This window comes from Leucoraja erinacea, chromosome 22 (assembly GCF_028641065.1).
Source record: "Leucoraja erinacea ecotype New England chromosome 22, Leri_hhj_1, whole genome shotgun sequence".
NCBI lineage: Eukaryota > Metazoa > Chordata > Chondrichthyes > Rajiformes > Rajidae > Leucoraja > Leucoraja erinaceus.
The window spans coordinates 26,626,898-26,641,647 of NC_073398.1; the positions used below are offsets into that span (position 1 = coordinate 26,626,898).

At 44.2% G+C, this 14,750-nt stretch overlaps 1 protein-coding gene across 1 annotated transcript in view; it reads left to right on the plus strand.

The window, feature by feature from the left end:
• Nucleotides 1-14,750, plus strand: part of shank3a (SH3 and multiple ankyrin repeat domains 3a) — a 530,257-nt gene that overhangs the window by 474,663 nt on the left and 40,844 nt on the right. Inside the window, exons 20-21 of the mRNA XM_055653270.1 lie at nucleotides 8,537-8,664; nucleotides 13,949-14,054. Of these exons, the coding sequence (XP_055509245.1) occupies nucleotides 8,537-8,664; nucleotides 13,949-14,054 (234 nt within the window). The remainder of the gene's footprint in view (nucleotides 1-8,536; nucleotides 8,665-13,948; nucleotides 14,055-14,750) is intronic.

Below are 14,750 nucleotides of genomic sequence, written 5' to 3' on the forward strand. Positions count from 1 at the left end.
TTGCTACCGAAATTGTAAAAATCTCTGCGTTTTTGCGTCTGGTTTTCGAGGAGATATGTTTCAAAGGCAAAATGACACACACACACACACACACACACACACACACACACACACACACACACACACACACACACACACACACACACACACACACACAGTTTTAAAAGTATAGAGATATGATAAGATAGCAATGCTTAGTTTTGAAATTCCTTTGTTTATTTATGCATTTCTTTGGTCTTAACTTCACAAGCAAGGACAGCATTTATTATCCTTGTAAAGTTGAGATCTTTTTGAACCACTGCAGTCCTTCTGATGAAGGGACAACCATTGTGCTGTTGAAGGCAAATTTCAAAATTTAGATCCCGTGACAATGGAGGAATGTTTCATGACAGGCTTACTGTGCAACTTGGAGGGGAACATACTTGTGGTTGTGTTCCCCTGTGCTTGCTTCCCTGTCCGATTTGGTAGTAGATGCTCTGGTTTGAGAGGTGCTGACAGAGTAGCTAGGTGAGTATCTCCATTTTGTGGATGGAACACATATTATAGACCACAGTGGGTTAAAAATTTAATCTTTAAATTGGTGGTTAAATTAAGCAAGCTACTTTGTTTTGAATGATATTGAACTTTCTCAGTTTTTGACTAGGCAAGCAGTTACCTGTGCTTCATATATATTGGAATGGATCTGAGATGTCAGAGAGTGAGTTGCATGATATCCATGTTACACACTCTTGAGTTTCTGGTCATTGGTGACCCACTCAGCCGATTATGTGGTAATGAGGGATGGTAATGCCACTGAATATCAATGATAGTTGCTCTGTCTCTCTTTATTGGTGGAGGTGCTCATTTGCCTGACATGAATATGCATTACATCACTAAATTTGATTAAATTGTAGAGGAAACACACTCCAAATAGCTGTTCTGGATCCTCCAAGAGTATGATACGATTTATGCATGCAAGTTACTGATAATCTGCAGTGATTAAGTCAGATCCTGAAAATAATCGTGAGATGAGGTGTCCCATGAAGAAACGTTTCTTCATGGGACACCTACAATGGGTGCAGGAGTAGCCGAAAGGCTTCTGATACTGTATTGTACATTGTATTTTATGATGATCAATTGTGGCCTTACACTCAGAAGGAGATCTCAACCATTGTACTAAACACAGCTTTCTGCAATTCCTCATATGTTACAAAACATACTTGGCTAATAAAGTATGATTATGGTTATTATGATTTGGCATTATTTAAAGGGTGGCTGTCAGGGTGTCAGGGACATTAATTATTTCAAATTTTTTTAATGTTCCTTCATGGGAAACCCCACCTCACGATTATCTTCAGGAACGCTAAACTGCCCTGCCCAAATCTGACTTAATCACCTATTTAACATTTTACCCTTCTTCTTTCGTGTGACGTGCACAGCCTAAAGTTGTTGGACAACTTGTTCTATTTGATCTTCCATTTGTGCACGTCGAGTTGATTGCATTAGTCGAAACAGGGCGGACCACGTGAAGGTTGCAATCTTCCACCCCAACATTTTACCCTGCCCTTGCATCAGACCTGATTGCCTGTTGACCTAATTTGTCCTATCTCTCTCCACCCCAAGAGAGCCCAGTGTCAGTCTGTTGACTGAATAGCCACATCCGATCAACTAATAGCCTTTCCCCTATTCACTGTCAGATTCGCCCCAGACCAGGCCTGTGTCTGAAGCTTTGAAATCAATAGAGGCCACCTCCCAGTTCCTTATACAACCTGGTGCAGGTTATTTGAGTGTTCACTCCAGTGTAAATGTTAAAGAGTCACAGCAGCTTTATATTCTGTTTCTGAACTTCATGCTAGTCTATCATTACAGTGCAGTTGAAGGAAGAACGGAGAGCAATTGTCTACGTTCAAGACATCAGTGTTTAATTTATGTTATGAGAGCTGCATTAGGCCATTCAGCCCATCATCTACTCCGCCATTCAATCATGGCTGATCTAATTTTTCCCTCTCAACCCCATTCTTCTGCCTTCTCTCCATCAGCCCTGACACCTGTACTAATCAAGAATCTGTCAATCTCCACCTTAAAAAATATCCATTGATTTGGCCTCCACGGTCTTCTGTGGCAATTAATTCTACAGATTCATCACCCTCTGACTAAATAAATGTCTCCTCATCTCCTTCCTAAAGGTCCATCCTTTTATTCTGAGGCTATGACCACTGGCCCTTGACTCTCCACCTAGTGGAAACATCCTCCACATCCACTCTATCCAGGCCTTTCACTATTCGGTAAGTTTCAATGAAGTCCCCCCTCATCCCTCTAAACTCCAGCGAATACAGGCCCAGTGTCGTTAAACGCTCATCATATGTTAACCCAAACATTCCTGGGATCATTCTCGTAAACTCCTTTGGACCCTCTCCTATGCCAGCACATCCTTCTCCCATATGGGGCCCAAAACTCCTCACAAAACTCCAAATTGGGTCTAACCACTGAAGCCTTACAAAGCCTCAGGATTACATCCTTGTAATGAATCCACGTGCATAAAAAGCTTGCTACCCCCTTACTGCCAGCAAGTTAAGTGCCATTATCAGAGGAGGAAAGAAAGTGGAGAATGAGGCCACCATGACTACAATGGTAGTCAAAGATAGCATAAAAGCAAAAAAGAAGGCATATAACATGGCAAATATTAGTGGGAAGTGGGAAGGCAACAAAAAAAGGCAATAAAGCGAGAAAAGATGAAATACGAAGTTAGGCCAGCCAATAATATAATCGAGGATGCCAAAAGTATTTCGGATACATAAAAAGTAAAAGAGAGGCAAGAGTGGACTTTGGACTGCTGGAAAATGATGCTGGAGAAGTAGTAATGGGGAAGAAAGAAATGGCAGATAAACTGTACAAGTTTTTTGCATCAATCTTCACAGTGGAAGATACCAGCAATGTGCCAAAAAATCACAAGAGTCAGGGGGCAGAAGTGAGTGCAGTCATTATTAATGAGGAGAAAGTGCTTGGGAAGCTGAAAGGTCCGAAGATGGAAAAGTCACTTGGACCAGATGAACTATACACCAGGGTTCGGAAATAAGTAGCTGAAGAGAAGATGGAGGTATTAGTAACAATAGTTCAAGAATCACTAGAGTCAGGAAAGGTTCTTGAGGACAGGAAAATTCCAAATGTAACCCCACTGTTTAAGAAGGAAGCGAGGCAAGATAAATAAATTATAAACCAGTTAGTCTGATTTCTGTGGTTGGTGAAATTTCAGAGTACATTATTAAAAATTAGATTTTGGGATACTTGTAAGTATCTGATTAAAAAAAATAGGCCGAAGTCAGCATGGTTTTGTTCAGGGGAAATCTTGCCCCACAAATCTATTGGAATTTTTTGCGGATGGGCTGAATGGCCTAATTCTGCTCCTATGTCTTCTGTTGTTATGGACCACAAGAAAGTTGTGGTGAGATGATTGCAAGTTTAACTCAACCAAGTCGAAGCAAATGTTGCAGCAAACTAATTAAGAGAGTTAGATGAAAGAAAGTTTTGCTTTGTTTATATTATTCTCCAATGTATTTGGCCAGCACCTTATGGGTTGAAGTGCAGATATGATTACATGTCTTTTTTTTAAACTAAGATCAAACACATGTATATTATGCAGTCTGTTTGTCACTGACTTTGTCCTAAAGAGGATCATTTTTTTTAAATTTTCATCTCCTGTCATTTCCTATTCCATGAAACATGACACACATCAGATTCAAATTCTGTGAAGTTAATAGTTTTGAACCAGATTTTGTCTCTGAGGTACATCAATAAATTCTTTGGTGTTTTACTTCACCAATATGACATGATGCACCATGAGGCAGTTGGCACCACATTCCAAGATCTCCTGTTGTTTCTAGCCCTATTAACACTGTTTTCTGTCCAGCCTCTGTTTGTCTCTTTAACCCAAAGTTCTGTGTTCTGGAATGGAATACTAACCCTTTCCTCAGAATTCAGACTTGTATTTGTTGTCATTCATTTCTCCATTCCAGCCTAACACGTCAATTCTTTTCTTTCCAAGCCTCTGTACGCAGAAGGAAAACAGGTAAGTCGTTCTCTTAAAACCTGACAATGCCATTTTATTTCTCATGGATTGTTTGTGTCGATACTGTCTTTAAGCCACCATGCTTCAATGAATGGTAAATTTGCAGTTTTAAGAGAACAATAATCACCTCGCCACAACCATATGAATGTGGAGAGGGAAGAAAAAATTACCAGTGAAGTATTTTTAATTAAAATTATAAACATGTTTTACAGTGATGTTCAAGATGTAATCAGCTATTCTTAAGAAGTTTAAATACATGGCTAGAATCCAGGACAGGGTAGAATGTACGTGGGCAGATGGGGGAGAGGGGAGGTGAGTTAGAAGGAGATTAAATTGTTAAGTAGACCCTTAAGTAGACTCATGTGATAACTCCAAAAAAGCAGCACCAGGACACCATGCATCACCATGATCAATGTTACCAAAACCTTTTACTCCATCAATTGAGAAAGTCTGTGGAAACCTCTTCTCAGATTAAATGGCCCACAAAAAATTGTCTCCATCTTATGCTTGCTCCGCATCAGTGTGATATTAACCAATAGGTCTACAACAAAACACTTCTCAAAGAAGAGTGGTGGCACCCAAGGCTGCATCATTTCCCCAACACTTTCGCAAAATTTCATGCTTCAATGTTCCATCTCACCTGCAACAAATTTCCCACAGAAGTTAGGCTAATCTTATTCAGCTAATAGTAACACACTCCTGAACTAAGCTTACCCAAACAATGCCCTGAGGACACTTCTATGTCTGCATGCTCAGAAGCCAAGCTCTAAGCCATTATCTACCCTTTCACTAGGGCACATGAGAGGATAGTTCTTAAACTCATAGTGAGAGGATAGTTCTTGCAACATTTGCAAGATATTGTATAACACTGCCCTCTGATAATAAAGGTTCATGACAAGAACCTGACAAAGGTCAGAAGCCATCTTCTGGTGAAAAGCTGCTGTACATAACAACATTGACTACTAAATTGTTAACATAGATAATAAATAACATGGACCCAGCACTGTCCCATGCGGCACTCCATTGGTCACAGGCCTCCAATCAAAAAAAAAAACAACCCTCCACAACTTTGAAAGAAGGAACTGCAGATGTTAGTTTACACCGAAGATAGACATAGAATGTTGGAGTAACTCAGCGGATCAGGCAGCATCTCTGGAGAAAGGGAATAGATGACGCTTCGGGTCGAGACCCTTCAGCAGAATCAGGTCTGATGAAAGGTCTCAACCCGAAACGTCACTATTCCTTTTCTCCAGAGATGTTGCCTGACCCGCTATGTTACTCCAGCATTTTGTGTCAACCTTCCACAACCACCCTTAAACTTCTTCCTTCAAGCCAATTTTGAATCCATATGGCTGGCTCACCTTGGATTCTATATGATCTAACTTTCCAAAGCAGCCTACCATGCGGGAAATTGACAAAAGCCTTATTAAAATCCATGTAAAAAGCATCCACGGCCGTGCCTTCATCAATCCTCTTGGTGACCTCTTCAAAATACTGTGTCAATTTTGTGAGACATGATTTTTCATGCAGAAACCTATGCTGATTATCCCAAAGCAGTCCTTATCTATCCAAATTAGAGTGGCATGGTGGTGTAGTGGTAGAGCTACTGCCTTAAAACACCAGAGACCCGGGTTCGATCCTGACTATGGAAGCTTGTCTGTATGGAGTTTGTACGTTCTCCCCATGATCTTCTGTTTTCTCACACACTCCAAAGAAGTACAGGTTTGTAGGCTAATTGGCTCAGTATAAATGTAAAATAGTCCCTAGTGCATGTAGGATGGTGTTAATGTTCAGGGATCGCTGGTCGGTTTGGACCCGGTGGGCCGAAGGGCATGTTTCCACGCAGTATCTTTAAACTAAACTAATGCTGATGGATCTGTCCCTCAGAATCATCTTCAACAACTATCCCCCCAGTTACTCGGCTTTTTCTTGCTGCCCTACTTAAATAATGGTAAACAATTCCCCACCCTCCAGTCTTGCCGAGCTTCATCTGTGGCTAAAAATGATGGATATACCTCTATAAGGACCTCTACAATTTCTTCCTTGGCTCACTGGTGCACTTGGGGACTCATCCCTGGGGATGTATCCACCTTAATGCATTTAAAACTACCAATATCGTACCTGGTAATTTATATATGATCTAAGATATCACAACTCAATGACAGACTTCATAACTCACATGTCTGCAGTATGGGAATATGTACGTAGAGGTACAGCCTGTGAACTAGCAAATCCCTTGCCCTAAAATCAAGTCTTCTCTCCATGAATAAGGAGCTTGGGTGACGTCCCAAATATGGAACAGCAAACGACAGACTATTGTAAAGATTAGTGGCAACAGCCTGAGACATGATGGTAACCATAGTCTTCATGGGCAATGCAATCAGGCACGTGTGGGAGCCTGTATTTGGGAGGTAAGTTCAGGCTGTGCAGAAGTTGCTCCCAGAGGCTGCTGGCTATGAACATGTAACTTTGAGTGTCTATGATCTTGTATGATGAACCATTCTCTGCATTCTCTGACATGGTCACCTGTGATGTCTGTTGCCTGTGGTCAATCACCATAATATCCAGTAAGGAGGAGTAAGGTGTATGGGAATCCTTTTTGGAAGTCAGCCTGAAGTCCAAGAAAGTAATTGAAAAGGGGTCAGGAAGGGGTCAGACTTCAGCAATGTGCAGAGTAAGTACTGCAGTGCAATGTTATAGAGCAGCCTAGCTAAGTATACAGGTTGCTTGCTGGTATTAAGAGCATAGTTCAGGGATGACAGGGTTAACAAAACTTGTTCTTGTGTGAATAAGGAATGTCATTTATCAGATTCAATATCATACTGGATACAAATTTTGCACTGAATTTTGAATTTTTCAATATATTACATCGATTGTGCCTGATGAGGCTGATAAAAGCATTTTATTTCAAATAAATATAATACTACTCCATCAAATAACTTTATGCTGCAAGTCTCGACCCTCAAGTACGTACCATCTACATCGTAAACTGCTCCCTGAGAAAATCAGTTAAACTAAACATTATAATCTCCCCCATATTAACCTTTTAATTTATTTAAATTGCCCTAACGAAACTAAACCTGATGATATGTTGTAATGTAGTCTGTCATTTTTTTAGTTTTTCAGTGTTGTCTATTGAAACGCTGTAATTTAACAAGCCATTCAGTTCCACGTTACAATACCAGGGGTAATATGAGGGGGAACTTCTTTACTCAGAGAGTGGTTGCGGTGTGGAATGAGCTTCCAGTGGAAGTGGTGGAGGCAGGTTCGTTGGTATCATTTAAAAATAAATTGGATAGGCATATGGATGAGAAGGGAATGGAGGGTTATGGTATGAATGCAGGCAGATGGGACTAAGGGAAAAAAGTTGTTCGGCACGGACTTGTAGGGCCGAGATGGCCTGTTTCCGTGCTGTAATTGTTATATGGTTAATACTCCCCCCTCTTTCCTCTGGCCCCATCTGTACCCCAGTGCTCACAGATTTTTCTCTCAATCACCCTGATCACTCTGCTCCTTACTCCTTCTCCAAATGCTCATCTTCCATCCCCATATTTACTTGTTATCTCCCCTCTATTGCCTCACCTCTGTCCCCCCCCCCCCCTTTATCTCTCCCGCTGGCTTTACATTACACTAGTCTGCTTTCCTTATCTCACATTGCATAGAAACACAGAACATAGAAATTAGGTGCAGGAGTTGGCCATTCGGCCCTTCGAGCCTGCACCGCCATTCAATATGATCATGGCTGATCATCCAACTCAGTATCCCGTACCTGCCTACTCTCCATACCCTCTGATCCCCTTAGCCACAAGGGCCACATCTAACTCCCTCTTAAATATAGCCAATGAATTGGCCTCGACTACCCTCTGTGGCAGAGAGTTCCAGAGTCTCCTTTTCATCTCTAGCCTTAGTCACTTTCACCATCCATTTGTCCGCTCACTTGTATCCACCTATCACCCACCAGATTCTGCCTTATCCCCACCTCTCTTTTTCAGTTCTCCCTCTCCTACTCTATCAGTTTGATGAAGGATCCCAACCCCAAACATCATCTATCCCTTCTCTTTATAGAACTCCATTGAATTCTTCTAGCATGCAATTTTTGCTCAAGATTCCGGCATCTGTGGTTTCTTGTGCCTCCAATTTATTTTATAATTAGACATTCAGTCACCAAAGGAAATCAGGGATATGTAAAAGGCCAGAATTGAAGCTGGAGATAGCATAGCTAGGGAGGACAAGTCCACAGAGCAATTGGAACAATATGCGTTTTAAATTGAATTTCAAATGTTAACAGCTAAGTAGTTGGTACATTATATTGGAAGATTGCCATTTTATTCAATATGATGAATAACATTTTAAATAACTTACCATTAATTTTTAATTGCACAATTATGGTGTTTTTAATCACTCAGCCTGAACAATATCCTATATTTCATATATAATAATTAAGATATAACATTTTGCCCTTTCGGATGAAATATTTAAATTTTGTTGCAGAAAAATTGGACGAGATCCTCGCAGCAGCTGATCGTTCAGTTAGGCCAGAGAACGTGGCGGCAGACTCTCGAGCTGCAACAGTCAAGCAACGACCCACAAGCAGGCGCATCACATCAGCAGAAATCAGTGTGAGAAAATTATGCATGTTTCAAACTATTTTGAGTTATGAGCACTGCAAAGAATGGCAGTGCATTGTTTAAATTCCTTGTCCCAATGATTGGAGTCATTTACCATCACGCACCTTTGTTGAGCAATCCTACATAGCTATAACTAGAATGAATGAATGAATGAATAAGGTTATTGGCCAAATATTCACATACAAGGAATTTGCCTTGGTGCTCCGCCCACAAGTGACATGACAACCGTGACAGTTAAGAATGGTACATAAAACAGTAAACATTAATAATAAAACATTATTGATTAAACATGTGAATTAAATAAAACACCAGAGCAAAATGAGGCTACAGGTTTTTGGTTATTGAGTAGAGCTACTACTCGTGGAAAAAAGCTGTTTTAAGTCTGGCTATGGTAGCTTTGAATATAGGGAGTCGCCTTCCAGAGGGAAGTGCTTCAAAGAGTTTGTGGCCAGGGTTAGAGGGGTCAGAGATGATCTTGCCCGCTCGCTTCCTGGCCCTTGCAGTGTACAGTTCGTCATTGGAGAGAAAGTTGCAGCCAATAACCTTCTCAGCTGATCGGACGATTCGCTGCAGCCTCTGGGTGTCGTGCTTGGTGGCTGAGCCAAATCAGACCATGATGGAGAAGGTGAGGACAGACTCTACGATGGCCGTATCGAATTGGACCATCATTGCCTGTGGCAGATTGTGCTTCCTCAGCTGCCGCAGGAAGTACATCCTCTGTTGTGCCTTTTCGAATGTGGAGTTGATGGTAGCCCCCCACTTAAGGTCCTTGGAGATGATGGTTCCCAGGAACTTAAAAGACTCCACAGATGTGACTGTGGTGTTGTTGATGGTGAGTGGGGTGAGGGGAGGGGGAGCTCTCCTAAAGTCTACAATCAATTCCACTGTCTTAAGAGCATTGAGCTAAGGTTGTAGCGATGGCACCAGGACGCCAGCTGTGACACTTCCTGTCTGTAGGCAGATTCCTCCCCATCCTGGATCAGTCCACTCAGGGTTGTGTCGTCCGCAAACTTGAGAAGCTTGTCAGAGGAGTCAGTGGAGGTGCAGTCATTGGTGTAGAGAGAGTAGAGGAGAGGGGAGAGTACACAGCCTTGCGGTGCTCCTATGCTGAGGGTTTGCGGGTCCGAGATGTGCTTTCCCAGCCTCACATGCTGCTTCCTGTCTGTCAGGAAGCTGGTGATCCACCGACAGAGGGGTTCAGGCACAGTCAACTCGGAAAGTGTAGTAGCTCTGGCACAATGGTGTTGAATGCAGAGCTAAAATCAACAAAAAAAATCCTCGCATAGGTCCCCTGGCGGCCTAGGTGCTGGAGGATGAAGTGCAGGCCCAGGTTGACTGCGTCATCCACAGATTTATTGGCCCGAAATGCAAACTGCAGAGGGTATAGCAGGGGGTTTGTGATATTTTTCAGCTTGGCTAGCACAAGCCTTTCAAGGGTCTTCATGACTACAGAGGTCAGTGCGACAGGCCTGTAGTCATTAAGACCAGTAATCCTTGCCTTTTTGAGTACAGGGACAATAGTGGAGCAGGCAGGGGCAGTACAGGTTTGCAGGGACTGGTTGAAAATGTCTGTGTAGGCCAGTGCCAGTTTGTCGGCACAGAGCTTGAGAGTAGAGGGGGAAACATTGACCAGTCCTGGAGATTTCCGGCTTTTCTGTCTTCTGAAAAGCCTCTCCACCACCTCTTTTTATTGTTGATGATGGAGAAGTGATGTTGTGCAGCACGGAGTGTGTGGGTAATTCATTCATAAATAGAATAGACACACGAACATACGACCTCAAAAGATCACGGACTTCGATCGTTACCTACCTTGTGAGTTTTTCCTGATTCTCGGCACAAGAAGCGTGTGAAAACTGCTTTTGTTGCATAGCAAGGTAAGTAGCTTTAATCACCGCCATGTCCAAACGGCATTGAAGTCGTAGGAAAAAAAAATCTTTCTTTTTTGATTTGAACTTGGAGATGCGTTCCTGCCATGTGCCATCCGTCCAAACTATATGGCCAGGCATGGCCTTCTGGCAAGGCCATGCTGGGCTAAAGGCTTGGGCCACCATTCCCCTCACGCCACTTCCGTAACGTTACCCCCAATCTCCATCTAGCTCCATCTCCAGCTTATCTTTCTTTTCTTCACTAATGCTAACCCTAATGCTAACGCCAATGCTAGCCCCAACGCTAGCCCCAGCCCCCAGCTCCCGGCTCCCAGTTCCCCAGCCCCGGCTCCCAGATCCCCAGCCCCAGATCCAGATCCCCAGCCCCAGGTCCCCAGCCCCAGATCCAGAACCCCAGCCCCAGATCCAGAACCCCAGCCCCAGATCCAGAACCCAGCCCCAGATCCAGAACCCCAGCCCCAGCCCCAGGTCCCCAGCCCCAGGTCCCCAGCCCCAGGTCCCCAGCCCCAGGTCCCCAGGTTAGCCCCAGATCCCCAGCCCTAGATCCAGAGCCCCAGCCCCAGATCCAGACCCCCAGCCCCAGGTCCCCAGCCCCAGATCCCCAGCCCCAGATCCCAGCCCCAGATCCCCCCCAGCCCCAGATCCAGAACCCCAGCCCCAGATCCAGACCCCCCAGATCCAGACCCCCAGCCCCAGGTCCCCAGCCCCAGGTCCCCAGCCCCAGATCCCCAGCCCCAGATCCAGACCCCCAACCCCAGGTCCCCAGCCCCAGAGCCCCAGGTCCCCAGCCCCAGATCCAGACCCCCAGCCCCAGGTCCCCAGCCCCAGATCCCCAGCCCTAGATCCCCAGAGCCCCAGCCCCAGATCCAGAACCCCAGCCCCAGATCCAGAACCCCAGCCCCAGATCCAGACCCCCCCCCAGACCCCCAGCCCCAGGTCCCCAGCCCCAGGTCCCCAGCCCCAGATCCCCAGCCCCAGATCCAGACCCCCAGACCCCAGGTCCCCAGCCCCAGGTCCCCAGCCCCAGGTCCCCAGCCCCAGATCCCCAGCCCCAGATCCCCCCCAGCCCCAGATCCCCAGCCCCAGATCCCCAGCCCCCCAGAGCCCCAGCCCCAGATCCAGACCCCCAGCCCCAGGTCCCCAGCCCCAGGTCCCCAGCCCCAGATCCCCAGCCCCAGATCCAGACCCCCAGCCCCAGGTCCCCAGCCCTAGATCCAGAGCCCCAGCCCCAGATCCAGAACCCCAACCCCATAGCTGCCTTGTATTGTGACATGAAAAAATGGATACAAATGAATGAAACACCAGTATTAAGGAAACACTAATCCCTGTTCATTATGTTGCTTCCTGTTCTCAACCTTAAGAACTGTTGGAGCCTTAAGATAGTTATAGTCATCTCCATGACGTGTGAGATATGACTCGGTGTGAGGGAGATGACTTGATTGATCATCGCCATCATGCTGCGTCATATCCATCATGTGAGCATTTTATGCTCATAATGTGTAAAATAATACAACTATGACCATAATTATAAATTGTAATTGATAAATGAACATTATGCTTCAGCATATTCATCTGAAGTTAATGTTTCGGCCCGAAACATTGCCTATTTCCTTCACTCCATAGATGCTGCCGCACCCGCTGAGTTCCTCCAGCACTTTTGTCTACCTTATAGTTTTAGTGGAAGTTGGTGAAAAGTTATGTGACGGTTACCATTCTTGCTGAAAATCACCACTTTTTCCAGCAGTAAACTGTTACGAAGGTTTAAAATCAATGCGTTAGATATTTCCGATTTTTTTTGGGTGGTTTATTTGAGGAAGATACTCTATAATTTGAAAGACTGCGACAAAAATTTGATTTTATATTCTTAAATCAGTTATATTTTACAGTGTTGTTCATCATAAAGATGTGACGGATATGAATGAATGCAATGGGCAACCTGGAAAAAGAAAAGGAAAAAAATAATTAAACTCTCTAAAAGATTGCGCCAAACATATTTTTCCCATAGTAGAGATGTTCATCCATGTGAAACAACATTCAAAGTTGTAAAAATCTAAGTTTCATAATCGGGTTTCCAGAAACTTCAAAGTAGACACTTACTGAAGAATCACCCGGTGACGCAAGGAGGCCCGAGCAGGGCTGAGCTCTGTCTGTACCACATCCTGCGCAAAGCTGCCGGCACGGCCACGCACCTTCTGTGTCTGGGCTTCACTGTCGGGATCGGGGTTGTCAATAGGCCGGAGACAAGTGAGTGTGAGTATTTGAGCCACTGCCTTCAGGACTGACCCAAGGCAATGGACTGTAGTTACGCCATGTTCATGATGCCCGTAACTAGGGGCCACATAGGTGGCGTCCTCGAAGGGGCGGGATCAACGTGAACATGTGATTTGATGCCTGCCATCCAGGCGGGATGGGGGTGGGATCTATGTGAACACGTGGTAGATGTGGCCCGCCATCCGCTCACAGACATGCCACCCGGCCCCTGTGCAGAACAATGTTGCCGACCCCTGGCCTACAGTATCTAACTCTCTTTTAAAATGGCCTCTACTGCCTTCTGTGGCTGAGAATTCCACAAATTCGCAACTGTCTGGGTGAAAACGTTTTTTTCTCATTTCAGTTTTAAATGGCCTTCACTTTATTCTTAGACTGTGGCCCCTGGTTCTGGACTCCCCCATCATTGGGAACATTTTTCCTGCATCTAGCTTGTCCAGTCCAATCTTTCCTCATATGTCAGTTCTGCCATCCCAGAAATTAACCTCGTGAACCTAGGCTGCATTGCCTCAATAGCAAGGATGTCCTTCCCCAAATTTGGATGTCCTTCCTCAAATTCGGAAGGAGAGAGAGAGAATGCCGGGGCTACCTAAAGTGAGAGAAATCAATATTCATACCATTGGGCTGTAAGCTGCCCAAGCGAAATATGAGATGCTGTTCCTCCAATTTGCGTTTAGTCTCACTCTGACAATGGAGAAGACTGAGGACAGAAAGGTCTGTGTAGGAATGAGAAGGAGAATTAAAGTGTCCAGTAACCAGGAGATCAGGTTGGTTCACGCGGGCTGAGCGAAGGTGTTCCGTGAAACGATCGTCCAGTCTGCATTTGGTCTCGCCGATGGATAAGAGTCCACAGGCACAAAAAGCTGGAGTAACTCAGCGGGAGAGGCAGCATCTCTGGAGAGAAGGAATGGGTGACACACAAAAAGCTGGAGTAACTCAGCCGTAACAGGCAGCATCTCGGGAGAGAAGGTATAGGTGAAGGGTATTTGATCCTTAGCTGTTGTGCTTCTGGCAAAATGTCACCACAGTATGGCGCTGTTCCTGCCCTGTTCATGTGTTCAATGTTCAATTAATTTCAACACTCATTGCCCATCTGTAAATATTTTTGTATTTTCTTTCAGTCATTATTTGAGCGTCAAGGAATGCCCTCAAAGTCAACCCCACCATCTGTTCCAGAAAAGCCACACCTCCCAATGCCTAGAAGAATGTCACGGACAAAGTCTATAGGTAAAATAACTATTCTTACACAGAATTTGTGGATCTTTTGATCTTTAATCTCCATTGGTTCAATTTTCCATCATGTGTTGGATCGGTGCAGGATAATTAAGTTCTCAAGAATCAATATCCAGAGTATGATGCATTAACTCATCCACACCAGAGGGGTTGTTACAGCAAAGAGAGAGGGAACAGGGATCTTGTTGCTGCCAAGGTAATACGAGGGATCCTTTAGCTACTCAGCTAGATGGAAGGATCCTAATGTAGTCTTACCATGGCAAAGGAGGCAGAACTGCCAATCCATTGCCATCTATCTTTCCTAACAATGTATACATTTCTAACAATGTACACATTGTTAAACCCATTGCCTAGTCTTGTATATGTCAGGAAAAAAGAGAGAAAAGTAAAACTAATATTCTAACCGTTTAAAGCCGTTCTGAATCAAGGTTTAATTTGACCTCTTCTTGTGTTGTTTATTCTGTCCTATTCGCATGTTCATCCTCACATTGATATTTGGAATTTATTTATTTTTAATCAATTTTTTTCATCTTTTTGGTGGAAGAATTTTTTGCAATTCAGATTTTTTGCAATTCTCCAATAAATATAATGCCAGCCTTGATATGAGCATGGACAGCAAAGTCAACCACCTGTTCAGCTATGAAAGTCATCACCTCCTGAACTCAGTCTTGTTCTCATTCAGAGTCCAGA